This window comes from Blastomyces gilchristii, assembly GCF_000003855.2.
Source record: "Blastomyces gilchristii SLH14081 genomic scaffold supercont1.3, whole genome shotgun sequence".
NCBI classification, from domain to species: domain Eukaryota; kingdom Fungi; phylum Ascomycota; class Eurotiomycetes; order Onygenales; family Ajellomycetaceae; genus Blastomyces; species Blastomyces gilchristii.
This window is the reverse complement of record NW_003101680.1, coordinates 853,904-866,373: the sequence shown is the minus strand read 5'-3', so window position 1 is coordinate 866,373 and position 12,470 is coordinate 853,904. Positions and strand designations below refer to the sequence as shown.

The following is a 12,470-nucleotide window of genomic DNA, read 5'->3' as shown; positions in this document are numbered from 1 at the left end:
CTTGCACACCATGCACATCACTTTGCAGTTTTTATTTAATCATTCATGAGAATAGCTCTAGCATTAGAAATGTCGAGGATGACTCCTTCTCCATCAAAACTTCTCGATTAAACGTAGCCAAGCCAGCTCGAAATATATCCAAAACTCGTAGGAACGTGTCCGCATGGTCGCGATATGGGTGTATCTAAAGTGCCCCTTTACCAAGCTGCGTCTTCCTCTTCGTCACTCTCCTCGTCCGATTCCACCTTTTCATTCTTCCCTTTCTTGTTTTTCAACTTCGCCAACTCTAGCTTCAACTTCAAACGCTCAATATCTTCCTCCGAGGATTCATTGTCATCTTCATATTCATACCCGCGACTCTGTGGCAGCCCGGAGTTGCGTCGGTAGATTCTACGACGTGGAGGTGGTGGATTCCTCTTTGGACGGCCAACTTGCATTGACTGGTTTGAGGGGGGTACGTTGTAGGTATCCTTACGAATTTCCTCTCGCTCAGCAAGGATTCTGTACGTATCGTCCTCTTGTGTCCCGTGGATGTTACTAATGTAGTCGTCGAAATGGGCGCTTGTCTGGGCGATGCCTTCACTAATGGCCGTTTAAGTTTGGCGCTATTTTCCCCCTCACTGAAATCAATTGGCAAGAGCTAACGCTATCTAAAAGGCATTTTTGATCTATCGACCGTTCTAGCGCAGCGAGGGTTTATATTTGTTCTCCTGCCAGTGCTTGTTAGCGAAACGCCTGATCTTGTCCTCCTCGATATCAATGTCACGGCCGCTCTTGATGATATGCTGTAAGTTTTTCGCCCATATTTCTTTAGTCGACATTTCGTCAAGTTTTGGGTAGTAGAGGCTCATGTGGATCCGGGATCTGAATGCTTCATCGAATTCGCCAACGCGATTTGTTGTCAGAATGATGACTCCAGAATAATACTCCAAAACTCGGAGGAAGACTATACAAAGATTAGCGACCATGTTCATTGTCACTAATGAAGTCTTATATTCATGGAAGCCTACCGGAAACAAGACTGTTGCGTATTATATCTCCTTTCTCTCTTTTCGCGAGGAAAACATCCGCCTCGTCGAGTAACAATACACATCTCCACCTATGCGCCAAAACGCAAAAGAACTCAAGGGTTGCTTCTGCAGTCTGGGCAGTGGTGCCGATATCACCACACGTTATCGGCAACAAGGGCCGCTTTAACTGGGATGCTATGCACTTAGCTGTAGAGGTTTTGCCAACTCCCGGGGCGCCGTGCAAAAGGATGATAAGCCCCTTGCATTTGCCGAGAACAGCATCCAGTGCAAGTGGCTCGTGTGTCCCATCAGTTCCCCCAGACTTTTCCTTCGGATGTTCGACCTGGTTTTTGATTAACGCTTGAAGCAACACTCGATGACCCTCCGGTAGAACTAGATCCTCAAATCTAGCCCCTTGTGCCTCTTGCCCGGTTACTGGTAAATCTTCGATTTTGTTGATATTTAGAGGAAGCCACTTGTGATCAAGGAGACCGTACCCGTAGGCCCGATAAGGAAGAAGCATCAGATGATCGTTTGGGACGGGCTTTTGCTGCAGTGTTCGTAAGTCTAGAAGATTGGTGGTTCGTCGGAAATCATTTTGACGATCTTCCTCAAATTTGGAGTCGTCGAAGACGTCCGTAATCCAATTACCGTCCTCTTGCTCAGGCAAAGGATCAAATGTCTCCTTCTTGTCCTGTGGGGTTGCTTTAGCGATGGCGCCGGACCCGAATTTCAGGCTTCTTCCAAACTGGGACACCTTTTGTTTGAAGTGTTCAACTCCGGCTGCCTGGTCTACCACTATTTCGCTATGTAACTATATTTTCATTTTTTCATCAATCATTAAGCTTTAAGGAGTTTGAAACGTTGGAGATGATCGTACCCACCTCTGTTTCTTTTATAATCCAATTCTTGCGCCCTTTGGAGGTTTGATTCCCCTCCTGGACCGTAAGTCCTGAGTATTTTTTATGTGTTCCAGGGACAAGTTGCACGAAACGCCGCCCTCTTTCAATGAGCGTCTGTTGTATTTGTTCACTCTCTGGGCTAGGAAGCAGCGGAAACGGTACCAGTGAAGTTACAGGTCTTGTACCTTTGTATGGTGGAATTGCAAATCTTTTTGATCTGGCGCCAAGCTTAACCCCGTCAAAGTCGATATAGAAAGCGTCGATAATAAAGCACGTCGTGTCCATGCCCGAACATTTGATAGCGTCACCACACTTCTCTTCATTCTCCGAATCTGAATCCCCGATATAATCAATGATACCACTGAAGCGGGCTTTGTAGCCGCTGTCAAAGTAGGCTCTCCCGCCGGTGATATTTAAAACCCGATAAGCTTGACGACAGTTCCGATTCTCATCTGAACTCGAATTGAGGACGACATCGCCGGGTTTAAATAGTAGCCATAGATGTTCAAAAGCAATCTCAGTGATATCCCCGTCGGAAATTCGGCGTTTTGCGTCAAATATATCGTGCATATCGGTATCCATAAATTTCACAAGGCAACGAAGCTCATCTCTTTCTCTTTTGGCTGGTGCAGCTGAACTTCCGGCATTGTTTGTGTCGTCGTCTTTGGTGACACGGGCTGGGTTTTGTTGTTCTGGTTTGTTAACCACATTTCCAGCCTTATTGTTGCTTTTACGGACATTAGTTGTGGGGTTCTCCTGTCTCATTTCATCCCGCCTAGATACAGCCTGGTCGTAGGCTGTCTCGGCCTCCTTGAGGCACTGTCTGATATCGGATTCGTACGCGACGAGATACTTGAACGGGCGAACAAACACGTTTTGACTAGCACTGAGCTTTCACCAACGAACTGACTCAACACATCCAGAAGGTGAGTTGAATTTACGGCAAGGCGGTCCAATCGTTCGGGATCATCTCACTACTTGACTCAGTAGCGGCCTCTGAAGACTTTTTGTCCAGTATTCTTGGCAGTTTGTAGCCCAGTCGGCGTAGTTGAGACCTTGCATAGGCTTTCGAAGAAACAAGAAGGATGCTCTCCTGAAGGTCAATTTTGCCTTCTTTTTTGACCTTTCGCCAATCCCCTGGGGAGACTCGCTTGATCGCAATTTCTTGAAGGTCTGCTTCATCCTTTGGGTCTTTTTCTTTTGAAGCTGGGGCGGCTTGATGCTTAGTTAGCTCGCCGCCACTAGAGTGAATTGGATGTTTAGCTGTGGTTCTACAGGGAATTTGGAGAATGCTCCTACCTCCCAAGGTTCCATCTGCCGAGTAGTTCTTTTTGACCTTCTACCAAGGCCTTAAGTATTTGCTTCAAATCGCTGTCTGCCGGTGCAGGTTCTGAGTTGCCGGACTGCGCCGCCAACTCACTTTTAGTCTTCTCGCCTTCGGGTGTATGCAGTGCAAATGCTCCGTTTCGTTCACCATTGGCTGCCGACATGGTCATTGGCTGGCTGGTGAATAATGCGAGAAACGCAATTGAAAATTTGATGTGGCTTTGCATTCAACACGCCAAAGTAATCTGGAGGATTTTGGTTCAGTTCATAATATATAGCTCTTGGAACTTCAAGTGCGGGGTCAAGTTAGGTACCTCAAGCTCAAGCATAGGAATGCGAGTTGTTCGTTCTAGCATGCAAGCAGCTAGTACACTTTCTTTTCTTCCGCTTCAGTGGTGTAATCGACTTTTATTCTGGCCCGCAGAACAACGGCAAGCATCGAACTTCGCCGCCGTAGGAGTGGTCACTCAAAAAGACGTTTCTGCGGGGCAGCGAAGCAATGGTTCAAGATATTGCTACACCTCGACCCCACGAGACTGGTGCCACATGCACAGAATGCTCAAAGATCGATATCTTGTGGCTAAAGGACGATACTTAACACTCATCTCTATCTTACCACAAGCCGTGAACTATTGACCATACAATGCCGTTAATTAGAGGCAGAACTGTAGTGAGCGGGAATGAGAGATGCCACGACCAGCCATGAAGCCACTCCCCCTCGTCGACGCCCTTGGTGGGCTCGCTGGCTTATCTGCGTTAGAGGCTCACCCGCGATTCGCATCCTGGCATGAAAGCAGTTAGAGATGATGAAGAGGCCACGAGTGATATGTTACTGGTCCCCGTCTCTGGAGAAAAAATATCAGACATATCGCCAATCCAAAAACAAAAGCGGACAGTTGCAAAAGACCACCTCGATGAGGATGGCGCTGTAAGATACGCTCCTATCCCCATAGATTCCTGTTTCAGAGCTGATATCGCATATAGGCAAGAGCTGTAAATAGATGTCGAAACAGAGAAGAAACGCTTCAAAAAGGCGTTGGAAGCTTACGAAAGTACAACTGCTGGATTGAAATTCCAACCGATGTCACGACAAAATCGGTGCACGCGTGGGAGGAAGTTTTGCAAGAGGTGAAGAAGGCATCAGATGAATATAATGACGTATCGGGATTTGGGGGCACATTAGAAAAGGCCTCCGGAGCTTTGGAAAGAATAACAAAGCCTTTGAAGCATGGGCGAGCGTCCTGCCGTCACAATCACATTACTTTTCTCTGCTGTGCGGAGGCTTAAAACTCATATTCTGGGTTTGTTCCGCCCTAACTTGCACCGTCGGTGCGTTCTTCATTAAGACCTAGCTAGGCCGCAGCGCGCTTGCACGATCTTCGAACCGACATTGCTTTAGCGGAGATCCCCATCCTCATATCGAGCACTCATAAAGCCCTGGGTATCTTCAGGAGGTCGAACGACTTGCGTCGATCTAGCGCGGCTCTCTATGCCGCTACAATAGCTGCCTTACATCACATCGTCGCGTGGTATAGGGAAAAAGCCTCGAGTATGTGCTCAACAAAGCCTGCGAACTGTGAGGCGTTTAGGTTGACTAGCACTTAGAAAAATTATTCCGTAGCATGTTCCAGCAAGAGACCTACGAAAAAAAAAATAAAAAAAATGGACGATCTCCTAAAAGCTCTCAGAGAGGAAGCTAAAGGCTTTGGGCAAGTGGCTCAGCTATGTTCATATGATGCAATTATGAACACAAAGCAGTTGATCATGGATCAGGGTGACGAATCGCGCAAGCACCAGGAGATCATAGTGGGGCACTTTGATCAGTCGAGAAATGAGTTCCAGGATTTCCGAGACGATTTCAAGCTGGCAGCTGGATGCGTGAATCGGAAGGTCAAACTGATAAGCAATGAGGTTTCACAGCTGCGCAGAGTCCTTGCCTCGTTTCTCAGCAGTAATGTTCGAACGGATTACAAAACACAATATGGTTAGTTGATCGTAGGAGCGCAGGAATTCAGCATCAACTCTTTATTCACTGACCTTGGTGTAGTGAAAGGACCAACACTTCCGTTGCGAAGGGCTGTATCTGAAGCCAATCTAGTGCAAGGTACTGTATTAATAGGACACTATTTCACATGTCTTAGGTTGCACACTGACCCTGCCATCACAGATTACCTTGCTGCGAAAGATGACCTACTTTCAGACTTTGACTATGAAAGCTCTGTCATGCGTAACGACATCGAGGCCAGTCTCGAAACCATCTGGGCATTGCCAAGATCCGATCAGGATCGTGCAGTTGCTGTCATGCAATCACCGAAGCTGCATTCCTGGATCACCGAGTCAAGTTCTTCGGCACTCCTGGTCAATTTCAACGACCCCAAGAAGACATCGTCAACGTCTTTCATTTCCGCCAAATTAACATATTCGATCCAGTCAGATGTCATAGGCCCGCACAATCCACGAAACATCTTTGCCTTGTTGTTTCTTTGCGCAGAGCACATACGCCCGGACTATGGCGTCAGTGGGATGTTGCGAAACTTGATTGGTCAGCTCCTCATCGCTTACCCTGACTTTGGAATGAGCGTTATCAAGCAAATCCAACGAGCAGACCAACAGGACATTAGCAGCCTATGCCAGATTTTCCATAGGATGATCTCTCAACTACCACCACATGTAACTGTCTTCTGCGTCCTTGATGCCATTACCGTATATGAACAGAATAGCTCGCTTTGTGAAGAAGGAGCATTTGCAGTCCAAGAACTCATGGACATGGTGCAATGGACCAAAGATCACGGCTGTGATTTCAAGGTGTTGTTGACGAGTGCGTGGAATAGTCATATCTTTTATAAGTACGTGCCGGATCGGCAGAAGGATATCATATGGATGCCCGCAAAGGTGCCCCCGCAAGGAGGCTTTACGAGGATGAAATGGAATTCTAGTGTTGGGTCCGGTGTTGGTATGCTGGCAAGTCCCCGGTCGTTCACAGAAATGGTATGCCAAAGGACACTAGAGATAAATGAGCAAGCTTGGGAGAATGATGCATATCAAATGTTGAGAGATCTACCGCAAGCAATAGTACTATGATTTAACAAAAATCAAAGAGCCGTATGATCTTGATGTACAGTATTTCCGATGTTGAATAGCAGCCGCACGCTAAGCCTCACTAGGCAAAATGTGGTTATTAGCGCAGATCTTGTACCTTCCCGCAGAATTGTGTAGGAGTAGTACAATCCACCGACTTCCCTCCGCTGGTCCCCGCAGACACCAAGCTCCCCACACAGACATCCTCGCACTGCAGCTCGACCGGGCTGGTCTTCACCATGTCCGCCTCCACTGTTTTTGAGCGCCGGAATAAGCAGATCCAAGATGCCATCGACGGCCAGAACCTCAAACAGGCCCTGCAGCTCTGCGAAAAGCGACTGAAGAAGGGCGAGGATTCGCATTTCCTCAGGGTTAGTTCTGAAATAGCATCCCGCAAGCTTTATTATAATGGATACATTTACTTTTGAAAAATCGAACACTAATACGTTGTTAATGCGTTATATTTGATATATAGGCGTGGAAAGCGCATATTCTCCTCAGCCATGGCGACGACGTCCATCGACAGCGGGGTATTTCAGAAGCTCTTGCGCTCTGCCGAATGGAACCACCCGTTTCCGATATAGAAGCACTGAATATGCTTTATTCAACCCTGAAGACCATTGATGAACATGCAGAGACCGCGCGCGCAATATGGGAGAAGGCAGCAAAGGCGAAGCCTCAAGCACTAGATATTCAGCTGAAGTGGTTTAATATGGCGTCGGAGATGGGCGACTGGAAAACTGCGCAGAAGGTCCGACAAAAAAAAAAAAAAAAAAAAAAAGGCTCGCCCCTTACTCTATCTCCACATTGAACTTCTACATTGTGAAGCAATGGAGATATACATTCGTCTAATTTTGCATTGGAGGAAACCAGCTGACATTTGTCGTCCCTAGGCAGCTATGAGCCTGCAAAACAACTTCCCCAAAGAGCGCAAATACTACTTTTGGGCTATCTTGATGTGCTACCTCATCACCATCGACCCTGCGAACTCGGAAATAGACGGCAAGCTCTTTGGTACGCTTGCTTATCGTATGATATTAAAAGCTGCCTCAAGTGTGCCAACCGACCCGGTATGAAAAAAAAACCCCCTGAGTACTTCATGTCTCTTCTTATCTTCCGTTGTATACAAGTGAGGCTCATTTGGTTTCTCCTCATTATTACACAGAAAGAGTTATTGAGTCCGGCTAGAGCGATACAAACCTCTGAAGAACTCTTCCTGCTGATAAAGATCCTTGAAACACAAGGGCGCCACGAGGAAATTGTTTCTTTGCTTAACAGCAAGCACTTAGGTATCGAGTCTCGAATTGCCCAGAAAGATTGGGCTTTTGTTAGCGCGAAAATTGTAGGTCTCGAAAACGCAGGGCTGTGGGATGAAGCAATCTCATTTACCCGGGAGCTGCTTGCTCTTCCGGATGACCTTACAAACGGTTCGACGACGGCGGCTGTCCAAGAGAAAGACGATTGGCAAGTTTGGAGTCTTCTTCTCGCCGCCACCAAGAAATTAGGAAAGAAAGAGTATGTCCTGACCGTGTGCATGAAGCTTTGTTTACTCGCAGAAAGCTGATAAAATTTTATTTTGAAGGGCGCCACGAGAGACCCAGGACTTCATCGCAGCGTACATTAAAAGGCAGCCAAAATCACGGAATGCCCAGTTGGCTGCTCTTGACTTGACAGAGCAACGGATTACGATGAACGAACTTCCCCTGGAAGATCTTCTCCCGGCGTGCAAAGAATATTTCAACCGCAATTGTACCAAGCTCTATTGCTTCCATGACCTGCGGAAATATCTAATCAAACTTGATCGGTCGATGCAAGACGAATTCCAAATTTATGCTTCCCAAAAGGTTGTTGCAGATCAGAGCGCAGATGATCAGAAGCAGGTTAGGACAAAATGTACCCCCATCCGTTTTCTTACAGCACTAAACTAAATCTATATGCTATTATAGGTTACCGATCCCTTTAAAGGAGTTGCTGCTATCAATGCCCTGAAATTTGAGTACTGTTTCCAGTTGTCATTGAAGGGTGACGAAAAACCCTCAGTGCAAAAGGTCGAAAACTTTGTATCTCGGTGCCTTCGTATTTACCGGAGCACCGAAAGGCCTAACCAGAGTGCAGCTCCATCTACCATCGAAAGCCAGCCAAGTGACGATCTATGCCTTTTAGCCGTCATGGCCTTAATTAGATTACACGAAACAAATAATGAGTCTAAGCCTGACGTCGCCCCTCATGCTGCATTAGTCCAAGCGGCTGCACTTATAGAGAATTTGCTACTCAAGTCACCCTGTAACTATGAAGCTCTTTTGCTCTTGGTTCGGATCTACCTCCTTCTGGGAGCGGGCTCGCTGGCCCTAAAGTCGTTTCATAAATTGTCTGTGAAGCAGATGCAATATGAAACAGTTGCACATAACCTCTTTACCCGCCTCGGATCGACGCACCCGCATGCTGCCCCCCCTTACGAAGGATTGGAACCGAAGGATTACGATCCACAAACTGCGATGAGGCAGGCGTTGAGCTTTTATCGGAATTCTGAGATCGCGACCACCTATTCACGAAACGTTGGTCTGGAGCATGGGAGCTATGTTAATGTGGCTGGAAGCATCGAGCTGCAGAAGAGCCTGAAGAATAGCATATGTAGAAGAATGTGGGCATTGGAAACCCGGAGGATTCAGCGGCTGGTTGGTGGCGACCCGGTAGGGCAATATGACCATATTGGTAGGTTTCCAAATCTGTTGTTCATTTCCTAAGAATATTTCCGTGAAGCTAACAATGCACATCATAAGCAGTCTCCGACACAGACCCTGTTGTTGACAAACGCAACTTCGACGGCTTCATGAACTGTGAAGCTCCAGGAACACTCAGCTTTGAAGAGCATGTCCGTCTCGGGCCCAAGCCAGGGGTAAGGTCATTTCCATTTGAACACCAACGCGTGATTACCAGATAGTGAAGCTAACGTTCGGTTGAAAACAACTCATAGGCCCACGCAGTAAAAGCAATGACCATCACCGACGTCCTATTTAGTTACCTAAAGAGTAACACCTCTACAAAAAAGGCATCGTCGTCTTCACACCCAGTCTCGCCAAATATCAATCTATCTCGCTACCTCAACCCAGAATTCGACCTTCCCCTCCTCGAGACAGAGTTAACTCCCGCCGAAATCGAAAACGTAAACATCCACCTCACCCTCCTAAAGGCCCTCGCATCCCTATCCGCCGCCACCAACACCAAACAATCATCCCCACCAGCTCCCCTAACCACCCACCTCGCCACCCTCGAATCATTCCTAACTAAAAAACTGACTGCCCTATCCGCTACTCCCCTACCCACATCAATCCTCCTAACAACCATACCCCTCACCCCTCCTAGCAAACAACAGCCTTCCGCCACCTCCTCCATCGCCCCCTCCTGGCTCTATCTCCACACCACAATATCCCTCCTCGAGACCCTAAAGGCCACCACCTTCTTCCTCACATACTTATCTCCCTCATCATCAACAGCAAAGACAAAATCGAAGGTCCCCACTACGACCACAAAAGAAGCTCTCCCAAACAAGGAAACCCTCGAAAACCTCCACACCCTCGTCAAGCAACTCATCGACGCTATCCGCCGGAACACGCGCTTTTTGAAGATGCAGATTGCCGAGTCGGGGATGTTGGGGGAATTGGTGGAGTGGGTGACGGGGGGTTATGGTTTTGAGAAAGACACCGTTAAAAATGGCGACGGTGATGGGGAAGAGGAAGGGGCGGTAAAGAGAGAGATTGAGGAGATGATGGATACGGCGTCTTTGGAGCTGTTTTGTGGATCGTTGATGGAGAGTTGGGATGAGGCGCTTGATGGGGTTTTGGGGTTATGTGCGTCGATGTGAATATGCGCGAATTTTTCTTTTATCTTTTTCTTTTTCCCTGTCTCTTCGTTGGATCTGCTTGAGATGGATGGTTTTGATGTGTTCGGATTTTTGTGGGGAGATGTGAAGTGGGCTGGGCGGGTTGATGGATGGATGGATCTTGTGCGTCATATATATATGCACAACATATAATTCTATAAAATAGCGAGGGGATGAGCTAGAAAAAGTTAAACGGCTTTGATCACGTTTACTCAGTATGCAATGGTACATGTACATTACGTGGTAATTGAGATTTCTGGGGGTTCATTTATTCCATATTTACGCGACTGGCTGGTCGGGGAAGCTCACTCGCATGGATGGGTATTTTTCCCATAACGTGTGCTTGATAATAAGCTCCTCGTTCTAGTATCCCAAGCCCCATAATCTAGTAGCATCATATTACCGTGGATCTAGCTCTCCTTTTTGCTTCACGACAAAAAAAGATAACTGTCAGAACATCGTGCCAAGGGAATGCCATTTATCAGAAATTATCAAAGCTCAAAAAATAAAATAAAATAGGAAAACAGAAAGATAAAGAGGACACGCAGGGCTTTGAAACCCCTCTGGTCACCACTTCCGTCTTCCTAGATCTTCCCACTCTACCCATAAGACGAAAACCGCAGACCAGAAAACTATCTAATCTTGTCGTCCCTTGAGCAATCGCTTTGTGACTTTGTCCTTCTCTATGATATAAACATGTGCTCCCCAACCTGACAGGGCGTCTCGATCAACGGCGTTAAGTAGGGCTTGCGAGATGGTCTCGAACAGGTCATCAGGTCCCTAGTTCAACGGAGTCAGCACATTAAAGCCCTTTAAATCAAATGAGATAATAGAAAAAGAAAGGAAAATAACATACGAGATCCGGTTCCCACAACCCCTCACAAGTCCCAAACAGCTGATCACTCGCCGTACCACTGACGATAAAGTCCTGCGCAAAATCAATACAGCCAATACTATCAAAGCCACATATGAACGGTTTGCCCGTCGTATTATCTATGCCCGCCAGCACGGGGCTGACGAAATAGGGGCCGAAGCGCTTCTCGTACAGAGTTGAGCTGGTCAGGTTGGCCAGTGTCTTCGGGGAGATATGTCGCTCTTCGCGCAAGCGGTACATGTTGACTTTGAAACGGAGGACGTCGGAGACGGTGGAGACGTCTGTGGCGAGCCCTGTTAGGCCGAGATAGGTCGAGGGGGCGTAGTTGAAGATCTTGGGGAAGTTGTTGGAGACGGTGAGGGCTTGCAGACCCAGTCGGAGGTCGCATGCAATGGCAACACAGTCTTTGCCGACCATGGCGACGCAGGCACCGCCATCTGTTCGAGGGGTGGATGGTTAGGAGAGGGGGCTTCAAGGTATACTATTTGGGAGTTTAAGGAGGGGACAATGTGAGAGGGAGGGGGGGTATATGTATACTTATGTCGAAGGGGGAAGACTATATATGAGTGTTAGATAGGTGTTGCTGAGCTAAGATTGGGGGGAGGAGAGCTTACCATGATGTGATGTGGATAAACAATCAGTGGGAGCAAATGGCACAATGGGGTATCTGGGGCAACTATAACAGGGCAGATGTCGCAGTCGGGGTAGTAATTATAGCGGGTAGAGGTGGGTGTGGAGGTGTGTAGATGTGTAGATGTTGTAGATGTGTAGATGATGATGTCTTGGTGTCTGCTGAGATGGTTTGTATCGTAAGAGGAAGCTCTGGCACAACGCGCGCTGAGCTCGGGCCACCCGCCGGGAAGTACGTAGTAGTAGTAGTATTAATAAGCAGCTTCGTCGTCGTCGCCGCTGCCTGGCCTGGCCTGGAACATTTATACAACTTCATCTCGCTTGATACAGCTTAACTCTTAACTCCCGGTTGCCAATACTTTTATTATGAATGAAGCATACTTGGAATTGTTGTCAGAGGGTATTTCTGTATCTCCCAGCGGACACGGAAATCAGTTGCAATACTTTTTTTTACCCTTGGTTGGGTCGATCTATGAATATACATCTACTGGTTCTCTCCAAGTCAGTCTGACTGCTCTCCTTTGAATATGGATTAAACCCGGGGGAGAGAATGATGGATAGCCCTGCCGTCTTCAGCTCGGTTGGTCGGGCTCCTCCCCTGCTGCTAATAATTATATTGTTGGTTATCAGCTTTTTATATTGGCTAGCACAGGCCTATGCAGATCAACCCTGGAATCCCTCCTAGCCAATGCTTTGATTTCAAAGACTATTGCGAAATGCAGCAAGTCCTAGCTGCTCACCCTGTCATCAGGCTAAATTCTAAAATAGGA

General features: G+C 47.3%; 4 protein-coding genes across 5 annotated transcripts; 2 read left to right on the top strand and 2 right to left on the bottom strand.

Annotated features, from left to right (window-relative positions):
- Positions 1-197: 197 nt before the first annotated feature.
- BDBG_01811 (uncharacterized protein) lies at positions 198-3,408 on the bottom strand (the record flags this gene model as incomplete). Its single annotated transcript, XM_002627094.2, has 6 exons — positions 198-577; positions 734-946; positions 1,011-1,824; positions 1,895-2,792; positions 2,854-3,153; positions 3,212-3,408. 6 exons carry the CDS (start codon positions 3,406-3,408, stop codon positions 198-200), a joined length of 2,802 nt encoding a protein of 933 aa, XP_002627140.2.
- A 259-nt stretch (positions 3,409-3,667) lies between these two features.
- On the top strand, positions 3,668-4,901 carry BDBG_01810 (uncharacterized protein). Its single transcript, XM_031720498.1, has 3 exons — positions 3,668-4,166; positions 4,223-4,787; positions 4,844-4,901. The coding sequence occupies exons 1-2, from the start codon at positions 4,026-4,028 to the stop codon at positions 4,523-4,525; spliced, it is 444 nt and encodes a 147-aa protein (XP_031576706.1). The 5' UTR covers positions 3,668-4,025; the 3' UTR covers positions 4,526-4,787; positions 4,844-4,901.
- Positions 4,901-10,178, top strand: BDBG_01809 (cytoskeleton organization protein; the record flags this gene model as incomplete). The annotated part of the gene is made up of 11 exons (XM_002627092.2): positions 4,901-5,222; positions 5,286-5,342; positions 5,406-6,226; positions 6,445-6,687; positions 6,792-7,067; positions 7,210-7,386; positions 7,482-7,831; positions 7,899-8,196; positions 8,263-9,028; positions 9,100-9,212; positions 9,291-10,178. The coding sequence occupies 11 exons, from the start codon at positions 4,901-4,903 to the stop codon at positions 10,176-10,178; spliced, it is 4,311 nt and encodes a 1,436-aa protein (XP_002627138.2).
- BDBG_01808 lies at positions 8,932-11,925 on the bottom strand. Of its 2 annotated transcripts, XM_002627091.2 has the most exons (4): positions 11,685-11,925; positions 11,608-11,626; positions 11,053-11,507; positions 8,966-10,976 (listed from the first exon to the last, which is right to left on the bottom strand). In XM_002627091.2, the coding sequence occupies exons 1-4, from the start codon at positions 11,685-11,687 to the stop codon at positions 10,833-10,835; spliced, it is 621 nt and encodes a 206-aa protein (XP_002627137.2). In that variant the 5' UTR covers positions 11,688-11,925; the 3' UTR covers positions 8,966-10,832. The 2 variants fall into 2 exon arrangements, with proteins under 2 accessions (XP_031576705.1, XP_002627137.2); XM_031720497.1 differs by having other exon boundaries at positions 8,932-10,976; positions 11,053-11,626.
- Between the last annotated feature and the right edge of the window lie 545 nt (positions 11,926-12,470).